The sequence below is a fragment of the Nicotiana tabacum genome, chromosome 24 (assembly GCF_000715075.1).
Source record: "Nicotiana tabacum cultivar K326 chromosome 24, ASM71507v2, whole genome shotgun sequence".
Classification (NCBI taxonomy): domain Eukaryota; kingdom Viridiplantae; phylum Streptophyta; class Magnoliopsida; order Solanales; family Solanaceae; genus Nicotiana; species Nicotiana tabacum.
This window is the reverse complement of record NC_134103.1, coordinates 10,640,803-10,656,566: the sequence shown is the minus strand read 5'-3', so window position 1 is coordinate 10,656,566 and position 15,764 is coordinate 10,640,803. Positions and strand designations below refer to the sequence as shown.

General features: G+C 40.1%; 1 protein-coding gene across 1 annotated transcript; it reads left to right on the top strand.

Moving 5' to 3' along the window:
- The first annotated feature begins 717 nt into the window (after positions 1-717).
- LOC142178013 (uncharacterized) lies at positions 718-1,263 on the top strand. Its single transcript, XM_075247327.1, has one exon. The coding sequence runs from the start codon at positions 718-720 to the stop codon at positions 1,261-1,263; it is 546 nt and encodes a 181-aa protein (XP_075103428.1).
- The last annotated feature ends 14,501 nt before the right edge of the window (positions 1,264-15,764 follow it).

Below are 15,764 nucleotides of genomic sequence, written 5' to 3'. Positions count from 1 at the left end.
CTTTGCCCTTGCTTTTCAGTGACCATTATGCATGCGTATGGCCGGCTCTCCAATCGTAAACAACCATTTAGTATTCGGAACGCATTGATCCGATTAATTATGGCTTTCCAATCGTAAATAAACATTTAGTATTAAGAACGTATTGTCCGATTAATTATGGTTCATGTTGAGTAGGGATCATTTACGGGAAAAGCATTCTCTACGGGTATTTCTCTATTTTAGAGCACGAACTCGAGGCATTTGGATAAAGATGGAGAAATCCTATTTCTCCCATCACACGAGTTGGTGGTGGTACTCTCTTTCTTGATCAAACTTGTCACACTTATTTTTTCTCTTTTTTACATCCAAATCCAAATATTGGGACACTTTTATTGACCTATTTCAGACAGTTGAATGCCACCATTCAATCTACACCACATACCATACAATAAAATAGCACTCACAAATAATATACTTAATATTTTATTAATTACAAGAGAAATTTCTAAGCGCCCGCCTCATCACAAGTAGAAATAAAAGATGGTATGGAATAACAGAGATACAAATCGTGAAATAATATTCCACATGTTTAATTGATAGAAATTTATATAATTTCTCAACATCAACTCAGTCCTCCCTTTAGTAAACTATATAAAGCAAAATGTGCATATTATTCTCTTACAGCAGAAAATCACAAACAAAGTTATTTCTCAAGGAGTTCAATAATCACTTAAGAAAATGAGTCCAGCTTCATTAGCCGTCTCCTTCTTCTTTCTTAGTATTATCTTCAGCTCCATCTTTAAAAGAACATTTCAAATGTTTCCTCAATCAAAAATAGTAAACTACATAGACTTTATTGTTACACATTTGAAATGGGCTTGGAATGTTGTCCTCTTTCAATCTTTCTCTCATTCTTGTAATTACAACTTCACTACCACTTCTGAAGATGCAGCTACAACACCTCATGATCATAATAATGAGCTTAGGGTAAGGCGTTTCGAGCTCGATTCGGGGTCTAATTTGGATGCAGTGGAATGTGCTATATGTTTGTGCAAGATTGAAGAAGGAGAAGAAGTAAGAGAGTTGAGATGTGATCATCTTTTTCATAGGGTTTGTTTGGATAGGTGGATGAATTGTGGACGCAATATGACTTGCCCATTATGTAGAAATCATCTAAAGCCAAATGCAGTATTCTTCTCTGAGCTTAATCATCATCAAGAAGTGATCCATTTAGAGTTCTTGTCAGGGAGATCAAGAGATCGCTGTCAATGGTGGCTAAGATAAATTTACATAAGCTGAGCGATGAGAGGGTAAATTGTAAATAGTAAAAGAATATTGTTGTGGACAAGTATGCTGGTCTGCTATAGTAAAATTCCATATGGTTTTCTGCAGTCGGCTCCGCCATAATTGACTGGGGTTTAGACATATATAGTTTGATTTATTTGATTTATTCAGTTACCTCTTTGCAAATGAAGGAAACAATATTTTGACTATTGATTTGACCATTTCATGATTTTGATATATATAAACCTAAAGAAGATCACATTTTTTGAGCTTTGTATAATCACTACATCCACATGGTGAAGGAGTTCATTAAAACAAAACTCAAAATACAAAGAAAACATAGGTGCAGGGTGGTAAGTTGTGATCCTACTCCTCTGTTTTTGTTTTCTTTTTATCAATCATAAAAGTAAAACATAAAGATAGACGACGAAGAGAAGTTTACTACGAGAGAAAGGCTCTTTTCAGTAAATGATGTCTTACATAAGAATTAGGACTACGTACAAAGAAAAAGGATAGCCCCGGTGCACAAAGAATTCCGCCTTCACACAGAGTTCGGGGAAGGGCCGCACCCCAAGCGGTGTAATGTAGACAGCCTACCTTAATGCAAGCATTAGCAGAGACGTATCTAGGATTTGAATTCTATGGGTTCAACATTTAAAATTTTTAGTATTGAACCCATTATATTTTAAAGTTATGAGTTCATATCTACTATTTATTATAAATTTAGTGATTTTTACATTTAAATTTATGCTCCGTGTCGAAAGTACCGGGTTCAGTTGAACCCAGTAATTGTATGTTGCATATGCCCCTGAGCATTAGTGGTTGCTTCCACAGCTCAAACCCATGACTTATAGGTCACACGAGGACAACATTATCATTGCTCCAAGGCTCCCTTGCCCTAATGCAAGTGTTATATCATGACCCGCCACATCATCATGCCACGTAGGTGCTAGTTGGCGTATATTTTTTCCATATGGAAAACTTACATAGGAAAGAGGTTAGAACTTGTAGGAAAGTTCTAACAGAGAAATATAAAAGTTTCCCTATGAAGACCCTAGAACCCTATGGATTTGCTAGGAAAGTCATTAGAAGATTCTAGTTAGGTATAAAATTCTAGAGAGGGGTCTTACTTATAAATAATAAGAGACTTGTGTAATAATTATTATTTACTCACTAGCCCCTAGGAGACTAGTATATAAAGGGGGCTATTCATTTGTAATTCACCAAGCAAAACAATCAAGTTCTCTTTAATACAAAAGCTTCCTTTGACAATTTTCTTGTGTTCTAGCATTCTCTTAGCGATCTTTAGTGTAGTAAGGCTCACTTGGCACATCAAGAACGTGAGCAAGTTATGCAAAATCGCGAGCGAGTTGTCAAGTGCCGCACGTGTACTTAGTCAAAGACTAAGGACGTTGTGGTATCAGCGCAAAGGTTATGACTAAATAAATGTTAGAAAGAATACAAGAGATTGCTAGAAGGAAGCTTTGTAGGGAACCATGGTCAGAATTACCAAGGGCGTGGTACTTGCAAAAGGGACCAATGTGAAGGTCCTAAGTGAAAGCAGTATGGCGGTGCATGGGACACACGACGCGAGGTGGCAGACTTACTTTGGAGGATGAACAAGTACTTTGAGGCAGTCAAGGAGAATGACGAAATTATTAAGGTACACAACGCCTCAATGTACTTGCTGGAGGTTGCCGCGTTATGGGGGCGTCAAAAGTGTACTGACATGGAGAAGGGGCTATGCAATATTAAGACGTGGGAGCAATTCAAGAAGGAGTTGAAGAACCAATTCTACCTGATGAATGTGGTGTACGAAGCTAGGCGAAAGCTAAGGGAGCTCCGGCAAACGACTACAATTAGGGAGTATGTGCGCGAGTTCACTACCTTAATACTGCAAATCATGTCATTGTCTGAGGAAGATTCCCTCTTCTACTTTATGGATGGGTTGCAAAATTGAGTAAAACAAGAGTTAAGAAGACATCAAGTAGCCAAGATGGACGAGGCCATAGGGGTAGCCGAGTCGCTCGTTGACTTCAAGATGGAGCCTGCCAAGTGCAAAGAAGGCAATGCCGAAAGAGGTAGGGGAGATCAAGACAAGGACAATGGGAAAGGTATAGCCGAGGTATATAAAGGAAATGGAAAAGGGCCGTCTCATAACAGACAGGGGTCCAAGAGAAACGACAAGGGGCCAAAAAACGGTAGCGAGTACGTGCCTAAGGGAGGATTCTACTTCTGTAAAGGATCACATCGGGCAAGTGAATGCCCAGAGTTGGGAAAGCTTGCACCAATGATCGGGAACTTTGCTCAGGAACATAAGGGTGATACAGGAGAAACCGCCTGCATTGGGGGATGCTCTTGGAATCTAAACCGAAAGTAGAGGATTCCAAAGCCTATCTTGGCGCCATGCAAATGGAGCATGGTGGTAGCAAGAAAAGTTGGACGGACATAGTTGAAGAGGATGGCAAGTTATAAAGTGATGACACGCTATCGGACTTAGGAGATGCACCAAGCAGAGGGGTCAAGTTTTCCAGTAAGGTTGTGACCACAGAGGGAAGCCAAAATAGGGAGTGGAAGCATGTACCCGATGCTTGAGAAGTTGCTAGACTTGGTTAAGTCATGGGGAGATTCAGGCCAAGAGAAGCAGAAGCATTCGATGGGTGCAGGATCGAGGCCATCATTGCTAGCCATCCAAAGTACAAACGGGGCAAGAAGAAAGGTGACCAGTACCTTGTGACATGGGAAGGCGTACCACTCCATAGGGCATCATGGCTAAAGGACAAAGATCTCTGATGATGCCAAGGCGAGGTGCGCACGTACGTGTCGATACTTTGTGCCGAGGGCGGCACAAAATTGGGTGGGGAAGAGTGTCATGACCCGCCATATCATCATGCCTCATAGGTGCCACTTGGCGTATATTTTTGCCATATGAAAAACTTATATAGGAAAAAGGCTAGAACTTGTAGAAAAGTTCTAGAGAAATATAGAGGTTTCCCTAGGAAGACCCTAGAACCCTATGGATTTACTAGGAAAGTTCATGGAAGATTCTAGCTATGTAGAGAATTCTAGAGAGGGGTCTTACTTGTAAATAATAAGGGACTTGTGTAGTAATTATTATTTACTCACTAGCCCTTAAGAGACTAGTAGATAAAGGAGGTCATTCATTGGTAAATTCACCAAGTAAAATAATCAAGTTATCTCTAATACAAAAGCTTCCTTAGACAATTCTCCTGTGTTCTAATATTCCCTTGGTGATCTTTAGTGTAACAAGGCCGACTTGGCATAGCAAGAACGTGAGCAAATTGTGCAAAATCGCGAGCGAGTTGTCAAGTACCGCACGTGTACTTAGTCAAAGACTAAGGAGGTAACAGTTAGGACTTTAAAGAAGTGCAGTTATATTCCAAATAAGCAGTTTTGAAATTAACACCAAATACATCACATTCTCAAATAATCTTAGTTTCTTCTGCAACTGAAAGTTCCATGATTTTAATTCCTCTGTGTAGGGTCCGGTCCTCAAATAATAAGTAAAAAGGAAAAAGAAAACAATAGTGATTGGTTGAAAGAAAGGCAAATGGTGGGCTCTGCAGAACAATTTGCAAAACTAATTCAAAATTGGTTTTGGGCGTTGCCCATCATACAACTTGCAACGAACCAAACAATTTGATTGGTTCCTTGGGTGGCCATTTACTGCTATAAATAGCAGCTGCATTTATCGTGAGTCCAGAATCTAAATGTGGTTCTTTTTATCAAGTAGGATAGAAATAAATATAAAAAGAAAAGAATAATTTATCTATATATAGCGCTTTTTAAAAAAGCGCTATACATATAACGCTTTTAAGAAACACGTTTTATATGGAAGTTGATAAGACATGTAAGTATAGAGCTCTATATAAAAGTGCTATATGTATAGCGATTTTATATACCGCGCTATACTTACATAAGTATCGTCCCTTCCCTTTCCCCCCACGCAGAACCAGAATCCCTCCCTCCATTTTCAAAAATCTTCAGCGCCCCCCCCTCCCCCCCATTTTGTCGATAAAAAATTCAAGTGGACCCCACCCGTCCCATAAAAAGATAAGATTATTGGTCCCACATCCTAGCCATCCATTTCTATTGTTGTGGTTTGCTTGTTTCGGACTCAAATGTTCAATTCTTCAACTTTTCGAAAAACATAAATCGAGGTATTCCGATTTAGTTTATGTCGAAACTCGTATAAATAATGCATATTAGGTGTTTTGAATGTGTTCCATGTTGTTTTGTATTTTGTTTGCGTTTAAACTGGTATGTTATTTTTATCCGAACTAAGATATTAGTGTTCTAAAAAAATATGTAAAAATTGAGAAATCATTATTATTTGTTAATAAAAATGTTAATAAATTACTTTTACTGTTTTATATGTATTTTCGTGAATGTTTTGTGATTAAAATGTATTTGTTGATTTTATCTAGTTTAGATTATTTATTTGTTTAAAGACTAGTAATATAGTGTCATTTTAGCTTAGTAAAATGTAGAGCCTTTTAGCGTAGTATCCCTGTTGTTTAAGTAGATCTTATACTGATAGATCAAACACAAAGTCTGTCCAATATACAAAAATTAATTATTTAATTTACAAACAAACATATAAAATTATGAAACTAACATGTAAAATAATAAAATTGACACACATAGAAATTTAGGATAGCTTGGTGCTACTGGGCCTCAAATATCGAGCCTGGAGGCCATATGTGAATACTTTGTTCAATTAAATATTGTATAATTATAAAAAATAATTATTTAATTTACAAAACAAACATACAAATTATGAAACTAACATGTAAAATAATAAAATTGACACATACAAGAATTCAGGATAGCTTGGTGCTACTGGGCCTCAAATATCGAGCCTGGAACCCATATGTTAATACTCTGTCCAATTAAATATTGTATAATTATAAAAATTAATTATTTAATTTACAGAAAAAATATACAAAATTATGAAACTAACATGTAAAATAATAAAATTGACACATACAAGAATTCAGGATAGCTTGGTACTACTGGGCCTCAAATATCGAGCCTGGAATCCATAGATATATACTCTGTCCAATTAAATATTGTATAACTATAAAAATTAATTATTTAATTTACAGAACAAACATACAATTAATGTTGTTTAATTTACAGTAGATGACATGGGCATGTCCCCTATGCATCTCGGACCTTTCTGCGATGAGCTATTAGTGTTACAGGGTAATCATAGGTCCGCCTACGTATGGGAGGGAGAGTTACTGGCCCAGACTCTCCGCGCCAGGAGAGTGGACGACATGTGGGATTTTATGAAGGACAGAGATCTTCATCCCCGTGTAGTCCAACGCCTGCGGGTTACGGGCTTCTACAGGATTTTGGAGATCGGGCGGCTGCTGCTCGACTGGTCTTTGGTCACGGCCCTGATAGAGCAGTGGCGACCGGAGACGTACACATTCCTCCTGCCCATTGGCAATGCCACCATCACGCTGCAGGACGTGGAGGTTTTATATGGGTTTCCCGTTGATGGACTGCCCGTTGCACTGCCTCAGGCCATGAGAGAGATGACGCGTGGGCAGTATTTGGACATGCTGCAGCAGCTCACTAGTTTCAGGCCACAGGATGAGACTGCACACTTAGGGGCCAGTCGCATGAGTTTGACAGCTATTCGACAGCATTTGGAGATATTGCACCCCGACATCACTGGCGAGACAGATGATATGCATATTCACCGGTATACGAGGTTGTTGTTGCTCCTTATGTTTGGAGGTGTCTTGTTACCGAACACTTCGGAGAACCTAGCCAGCTTGAGATTTCTTCATCATCTTCAGCGGCTAGATGATTTACCCCAGTACAGCTGGGTGTTGCTATTCTCGCCTACTTCTACAGGAAGATGTGCCGGGCGAGTATGGGCACCCAACATGACGTATGTGGATTTTTGTCGCTGCTACAGGTGATAACATATCCGAATACTCTATTCATTATAACATATCTAGTAAAAATTTATCTTAAATTTTACGTCAACTTTGTATGTTAGGCATGGGCCTGGGAGCGGTTCCTGCAGTTGCAGCCACCTCTACCACCATTACCTTCGGATGTACCACCTCCGTTTCTCCCTCTAGCTAGGAGGTGGGTTCTCCGGTGGGGATACGTACATATCTACGAGGCTCAGCATAATCTCCCCCTTTGTAGGGATTTGTTGGAAATGCTGGAGGGCGCACAGGTAAATGTATACCTAAGTTTACTTAGTATAGCTTCACATGTGTTGCGCATACTCACGTTTTCTATTGTTATTTAATAGTTCATCTGGACGCTATACAACAACGACTTGATAGGTGGTCTGCTCGATTATTGCTCGACCGGCCGACTGATTTGGAGCACTTCCGTCCCGCTGATGTGCCTCGATATTGTGGAGCATCATGCCACGGAGCGGGTACTTCGCCAGTTTGTCCGTCCGCAGCTTGTACCGAGAGGGCCCATATGGGAGCCCACACATTATTAGTGGGATGATCGTTCCAGGGTGGACGACGCATATATGGCATGGCTAGAGGCGCATGTCGATACTTGGGACCGGCGAGCTGACCTGATTCAGCCCCCCTTCACAGAGCCGGACGGATACTATTCATGAGTATATGCCCTGGTACTGCCGTGTTACCCGACTTTTCGTCGGGAATCCCATTCATCGAGCTGGCGGTCGGTACTTTCCATACGCTGGGCGGCACGAGGCACTGATATGTTTTCTGGTATTATTACTTATATAACTGTAACATAGTGTTCTGTAGTTTATATTTTATATGATGTGCAGGCTATTGGCCTACATATAGTCTACCATATGGGATTGCAGATGAAGCAGCATGCCAGCGAGGGAGCGGCCGCTTTGCATGATTATGGCCGGCAGGTTGCAGAGGTGGCTGCCCGGATACTGCAGCGAGCCCGAGAGGATCAGCGCTTAGGACACGACCCTGTTTATGTGGCGCCAGAGCAGTACCAGCAAGGTAGGGGTATCCCATGAGGCAGGGGTGCCCCACGAGGCAGGGCTGCCACACGGGGTCGTGGTGGACGGCAAAGAGGTGGTCCCTAGCAAGGGGGCGTTGAGGCCCCTGTTGATGATGTTGATGCTGATCTACCGGGTAACCTTCATGAACCGGACGAATATCCCAGCAGCATGCCGTCATATAGACTTGGGCTGCAGCTCACTCCAGGGACTTCGTAGGTGACCCCATCAGGTCCATTATTGATCACGGGCACGTACATTACCGGAGAGCATTGGGATGCATACTTCCAAGGCCCATCGACCGCTGCTGAGGATCGGCCAACCTGAGATGTGGATAGTGGGCGCCGGCTGAGTTATGGCTCATCATCGAGGGGTACTGGGAGCTTTCACAGGTGCAAGTATGTTTTTATTAGTATTTACTTTAAATTTGTTTTTTCTTTTCTCATTTATTTTCCATAAATAACTTTATTAATTTTTTTATTAAGGCTTCATCCTCGCCCGTCACGGAGACCACTTTGTGCGATATTGACCTGGCTGCGACGGATGATTATATTCAGGAGCCCGACGAGATCGTGGCAAGATAATTTATATTGTTGTGACTTAATATATATTTTCCTATACTGAGCTGACTTATTCTTCTGTAGGTTACTAATGGACCGACGACCTCTTCTACCGATCCTGCCAGCACTACTGATGATCATATTGCAGCGCATCCTGCTATAAAGAGGCGACGTGATGAGGATAATCCTGATAGCGTAGCCGGGCGGGATGGGATACGCCGCAGGCCAGCGGCTGCAGTGAAGCACACAGGCTATGGAAGACATTGATTTTCTTTCTTTTTTTTTTATTTGATGTAAATATTATTTTATGTAAATAATAGCAACATTTTTTATTGTTTTCGTTATATGTGCATTATGTATATATTTTCCGGGTTCTTCGTTATTTTAATACTGCAACACAAACACAACAACTTAACATAATTTAAATTCAGCACACATAATGAAAATACATGACATGGAAAGCATAAAGATAAAATACAACACTCAACACATACATTGGTTTGTTTAGTCAACTATTCTCTTCTTCAACCACACAAATTGATCCAACAACTTATTTTTTTCTTCTTCCACCTCTTTTAGTTTCTCCTTCAACGCTGCAATTTCTCGTTTATACATAACCTCATCACGTTCGTATCTTTTGTTCAAATTATGAATATACTGCAAAGTTTGTTTGTAGCATTCCTGCTTACAGGGTTCATCAATCCATACCTCAAAATTACAAAAAGGTTCGTCGGGAATCCTATAAAACTTGTTCACACACATCCAGTATCGGCGCCCAACTTCACCATCATCCAAACAGTCCGCCATGATACATTTTTTGCTGCATTGGCACCTTGGTACATAAAGGCGGTCAGACATTTGTTAAAGCGAAAAAAAAACCCTGCTTTTATGGAGAGTTTTGCTATTGATTATTGTTAAGTGCAGAAAATAACTAGAATGTGCCCGTTATTTATAAGCAAGACAACACACATAACATAATATTTAACCGCTCTATGCTAAAACATAACGTAGTATTTAACCGCGCTATGCTTCGCGTGTTAAAGATTCTTTCGGATACAAAATATCATTTTTGCAGGCAGACAGCTTTTCAGTTCGACACGACAACACACATAACGTAGTATTTAACCGCGCTATGCTTCACGTGTTAAAGATTCTTTCGGATACAAAATAATTTTTTTGCTGGCGGGCAGCTTTTCAGTTCGACAAGACAATACACATAACGTAGTATTTAACCACGCTATGCTTCGCGTGTTAAAGATTCTTTTGGATACAAAACAGCTTTTTCGCAGGCGGGAAGCTTTTCAGTTCGACAAGACAACACACATAACGTAGTATTTAACCGTGCTATGTTAACACATAACGTAGTATTTAACCGCGCTATATATATTCACATATTTATCAAAAATCTTCCTCCTCTGACAGTGTAGTTTTCTAATAATAATATTAGCGTGAAATTCGAAGGTCTACTAAAACCTTTTTCATTTTTTAATCCAATACTATTTTTGATTATATGAACGGGAGGGAGAAATTCATTAATTTACTCAACTGAAAAATGGACCATTATCAATAAGATTTAACAATAATGGAAATATAATTTTATTTGATACATCTTGCAACATAAATAAGTACATACACTTATTACAACTACATTACGAAACCCAGTTACTACGTGTATCCTTGATAGTTGGGCACATTAGAAGAACTCCCACTAGGAGCTGAATTACCACCGCCACCCAAACCAGCCGAAGGACATTTTCGACGGTCATGTCCTGTTTGCGAGCATATACTACATTTGCGTGCATAAAAGGTATCGCTAATATCCATTTGGTTCCGTATACGCATTCTCTTCTACACCTGTATTCGACGCAAAAATTCCTTGTTACACACCATTTTAAATGGTTCCGGCGGCCAATAATGCTCAGCACCCACTGGCTGCAACTTCCCACTATAGGTGTTTTAGTATGCAACAATACTATATTATTTATCAACGTAGTTGGTTGGCCGTAAACCAACATGTTGAAAGCACCTGATGGCATGTGAGCACGACATGTGGTAGATGGACCATTTCCCACAAGATCATAACCTTGTAGATTCATTTATGATATGTACATTATTCCCCCAGTTTTGATGGATAGCGGTGCGAACTTCAAAAATATTTCTGTCCTGATCATACTGTAAAAATGAATGCCAAAGTGCTCACCGCTTGTATTTCTCAAATCTCTTCATCGGTAGTGGCATAAATTCAACACCCTTTTTCCATCAATGGCGTTGCAGCTGCAGCCCTTTCAACAAACCTCTCCGCCATCTACTTGAACGACATGCACACCATGGCAGTGACATGCAATCCTCTTACCGACTTCAATAACTCGTTGAAAAACTTTGACATATTTGTAGTCAGAATTTCCCATCTTCATCCACCATCCGCATGCAAAGTCCACTTGTCAAGCTCATGTCGCATCAACCAACGATAGGCTCTCTCGTCTTCCTGCCTGATAGATTCCATATGCCTCCGGAATTTATGCTTTTGGTGGTCTGTTGCTGCCATCCACATCAAATCATGCAGATCCTTGTTGGGATGTGCCTTCTGGAAATTGGCTTTCAGGTGCCTCACATAGTAACGGTGGTAGGCATAAGGTTCTTTCCATGCAGGCAAATTCTCTACAGAACTTAAGATACTGACATGCTGATCAGATATTAGACAAATACCGAAACGCTATTTGACAACGTGCTCTTTCAAATGGTTCAAAAATAGCGTCCACGTCTCTTGGCTTTCATTGGCACAAATAACAAAAGCTAGAGGAAATATTTGTCCATTAGCATCTACTGCAACGGCGATCAACAACTTGATATCATACTTTCCATAGACATGAGTATCGTCTATGGATATTACCGGCTGACAATGCGGAAAACCATCAATTGCAAGTTTAAATGCCCAGAACACGTAATTGAATATATATTCTGGTCTTCCCGGACTCTGCTCAAGCTTCCATTCAACAATCGTCCCGGGGTTAAAGTGTTGCAGTGCGGCCATGTACCTGGGTAGAGCTGCAAATGACTTATCCCAGTTACCATAAACAATTTCAAATGCACGTTTACGCCTGAGAAATGACTTTCTTTTGGTAATGGTATAGCCATATTCCTGGTGGACTGATGTAATACACTCTTTGATTTTATACCTTATGGAGGCTTCAAGGTGTGGAATAAGGACAAGAGAAATCAAGTCAATATCCAAGTTGTAGTGATTCCCATTGAATATGTCCATTTCACATCTGTGGGTGGGAATATATTTACCCACTTTCCATAAACCTGTGTTCTTCTTGCTTGCACGCAGCATCCAATGACAACCCGTAAACCATCTGCGGCAAACAACCTTGTATACATCCGGACTTGACTCCCATACCGTCATCTCACGACACTCTTTTACGCTGTATTTCTTTGCCGCCCTGCTTAGGCACGCTTTATCAGGAAAAAACATGCCCTTTGCCAGCGCCGTTGGTCTAGAATCATCCCACATTTCTGTCCGAATTTCATCAAAATCCCTTGTGAGAGCATCCACATCCGGCATACTTGGCAAATGATCAAGGTAGGGAATCTTCCTTGAATGAAACGGCAGTTGGGACTCGTACACTCTTGGTCTAACGGGGGGGGGGAGCATACTCCCTCGTCAAATCAGGTCCTTCTTTCTCTTCCTCCTTATTACCATCCTAACGAGGGAAGGGTGTGTCATCTCCGGAATCATCGGCATTGTTGTCATAATCACTGTTTTCTTCCTCACTCTGTGCATATGTCAGATCCCGATTTAATATATCGTCTTCGGGCAATTGAGTCAGGACAGGTGGTTCAACTTGCTCGTTTTCACTACACAAACAACAAAATAATAAGCTACTCAAATTAATAAATACTTTCCATATAGCTGTATCACTTCACTTACAAGTCGTAATGTTTTTCCATTTCTTGTTGGACATTATCCTGTTGGTGATGACTCCCGGATGGATCACCATGATCCAACACACCAGAACTACACATATTTCAACTGGGCGTGGGTTCATAACTTGTAAAAGTCATATCTGGCCGGTACCCCCTATGGAATATATGAGTGTTAATACAAATTCAATACAACAAAAATATACATCGTAACACTAAGGAAAATTGAAGTTTACCATTCGTCTTGTGGATTATGTAAAGCAGAAGAGAAATTATTTTCTCGCTCCTCATTCGCCCGTGCTGATAAGTTTAAATCAGGCCAAACCCTTTCAGCCGGAACCTGTCCGGCAAAAACCTGCTCCAGAATAATCACCCGACGACTGAGGGTTATCCCTACTATGATCAACCTCATTATTGAGAACGTCTTCGACCTTGACGTACATTTTCAATATTTTTATCACAAGAAATTCCCGGTATTTGTCCGGAGTCCTCAAACAATCCCTCAAAGTTTCATCATCGTCGATGTTAAACTCAGCGTAACAAGCAACCTCTTGCGGAGTGACGGAATACGGATATCTTCCAGTTACTTTAAAGTTCACCGAACGTTTCCTCACACTCATTTTTTTACATAACAACGATACCAATGTATCGTACTCCATTGTAAGTGGCAACTTAACATGAAACTATGGAGATAAACTATAGCTCACAGTGTTATTCGCCACCAAAACCTCACCCGCCAATATAATGAAACCCTTACTTTTCGCTCTTCAGACATTATGAAAAAATGTTTAACAAGAAGAAAATTTTTAACTGGATGATGTTTTATACGTCAATACCACACAAGAGGGGGGGGGTGATTTGTGTAGTGTCCAATTTTCGCGTGCACAGATTATAGAAAGACCTGGTTCTTCTATGTGTTCCAACTACTACTGTTGCGGAATAATAAGTACAGAAAATAAAGAACACAGAGATTTTTATGTGGAAAATACCTGGTTCAAAAGGTGAAAACAAACGACGACATACTTCCCAGTAGGATTTTCCCAAACTCTCCACTAAATCACTGAGCCAAAAACTGCATTTACAAAACATTTTTATAAACCTAGGATTAACTCTAATCCCGTTATGGCACACAACCTCTAACTGTTGCGACAACTTCAAGTTAACTGTAACTTGAATACTCTGAGTACCTATTACAATTGCCTCTAGATAAAGCCGAAAGGTACAATATGAAAACACCTACTACAATTGAACTAAAATAAAAGACAGACACTTGGAGCTGATTCTTCTATCTGGTTCATATAGCTTCAGGTTCGCACACTTGAATCACACACGAACTGCTTGCAAAATGCCTTGTTATTTTGCTCTCAATTCACGTTTAACTTCTGCTTTTGTGCGCTACATGTAGAATGAGAACATCCTGCGATTTATAGAGTTAGTAGAGTAGAAAATAACTAGAGTTCTAATGCTACTCTTCCTTGGTGGAAGAGTTCTAGTTAATCTCAACTCCTAACTCCTTCCTTATCTTGGATAATGTTCCCGTTGAGTAAGGAGTCCTTCTCCTTATTAATTATGCAATCTTTTCGATCAGGAGATATCTATTATTATGTCAGATTTCGTTTATCTCCTGCATGTGCATCTCACATGCTTTGAATCTTCCCGTGTCTATGCCTACCAGTGATGGACCCGGTTCATCCCTTAGTTCCTTTGTCAATCTTCAAAACTATTCTTTACTTGGCTAAGAAATTCCCCATTTTTGATGATGACAAACTCTGTGCTTCCATAAGCTTAGGCCCTGTTTCAACTTAGCTCAACATCAACATAATGTTAGAAACATTTTTCCTTTTTATCACTTATCATCAAGGATCAGGTTCATTAGGTTATAAACATCACTGTTCAAAGTGTAAAGCACAACCTTTTTCCCCCTTTTGGCATCATCAAAAAGTTGCATAAAAAATGTGAGATAACCAGATTTTAAAACTTACTCATGGCCACTGGGGCTATTTCAAATGCAATCATGGATTAATCATGATAGATCAAGCTAAGAATTTTAACCATCAAAGAAATATAAACAAACAGTTAGAGCAAAAACAGTGAATATCATCGATGATTGATACGATTCTTTCATAAAGCATAAAAAGAAATAAAAGTACTGATAACATGAGCAAACAAAACATCCCAAACTGGGTCATTGAAAGGTCTACACTGGCTAGAAGTTTAAGGTTTGGAAGAACTAGGTGCTTGGTTTTTGTCGTGGAGGAGTTTCAGCATATCCTGAAGAATGCCATCATTCTTCTCCTTTTCTCTTGCCAGCTCAGTTCTGAGAGCATCTCTCTCAATCTCCACCTCTGCCAACCTCTTCTCCAACCTCTCAATCTTAGCATCCTTAGCCCCATTTTCTTGCATCAAGGCTCGCACTTTGCTATTCACTGGTACCTTCTTAGATGAACCAGGTTCATTAGGAGTAACATGGACTTCATAGTCACAAGCAGGCAGTGTATTTTCCCCAAAATGATCCTTTTGTACCAACCTCCCTTTCTTCTTTGGATTATAACTTTCAGTCACTCTCTTCAGTAGGTCTGTGAGGGTTTCCTGTTAAGATGAAACAAGTTCATCTATATTTTTTCCAAGTTGAACCAGCCCTTCAGCGGCTTCACCAGACCCACTTCCCCCTGTTTTCTTTACACTCTACTCTACTCCAGCAGAATTTTCTCCCCAAACAACCATTGCACCTGTGTCTTTGTTAAACTCACAGGAGTGGGTGAAGAATCAACCACTCTTTTACCCTTTCCCCTCACAGCACTTCGAACACCCTTGCTCTTTTTTTTTTCTTTTTCATTTTTACCACCAATTCCTTGATTTGTTCTCTCCCCGCAACAACCTTGCGAGCAAGCATATTTACTCTTTTATTAGAGGTTGGGGTGGTGGAAGGGATGATAGTGGGTGTGGAAGTCTAATCAAACTGAATTTCAGTTTTGAAAAGACTTTGAAGTGTATCCCTAGAATCTAGGTACTTCAATTCG

Excerpts from the sequence above, each read along its gene's own strand:
- LOC142178013 (XM_075247327.1), top strand. The coding sequence starts at position 718 with ATGAGTCCAGCTTCATTAGCCGTCTCCTTCTTCTTTCTTAGTATTATC.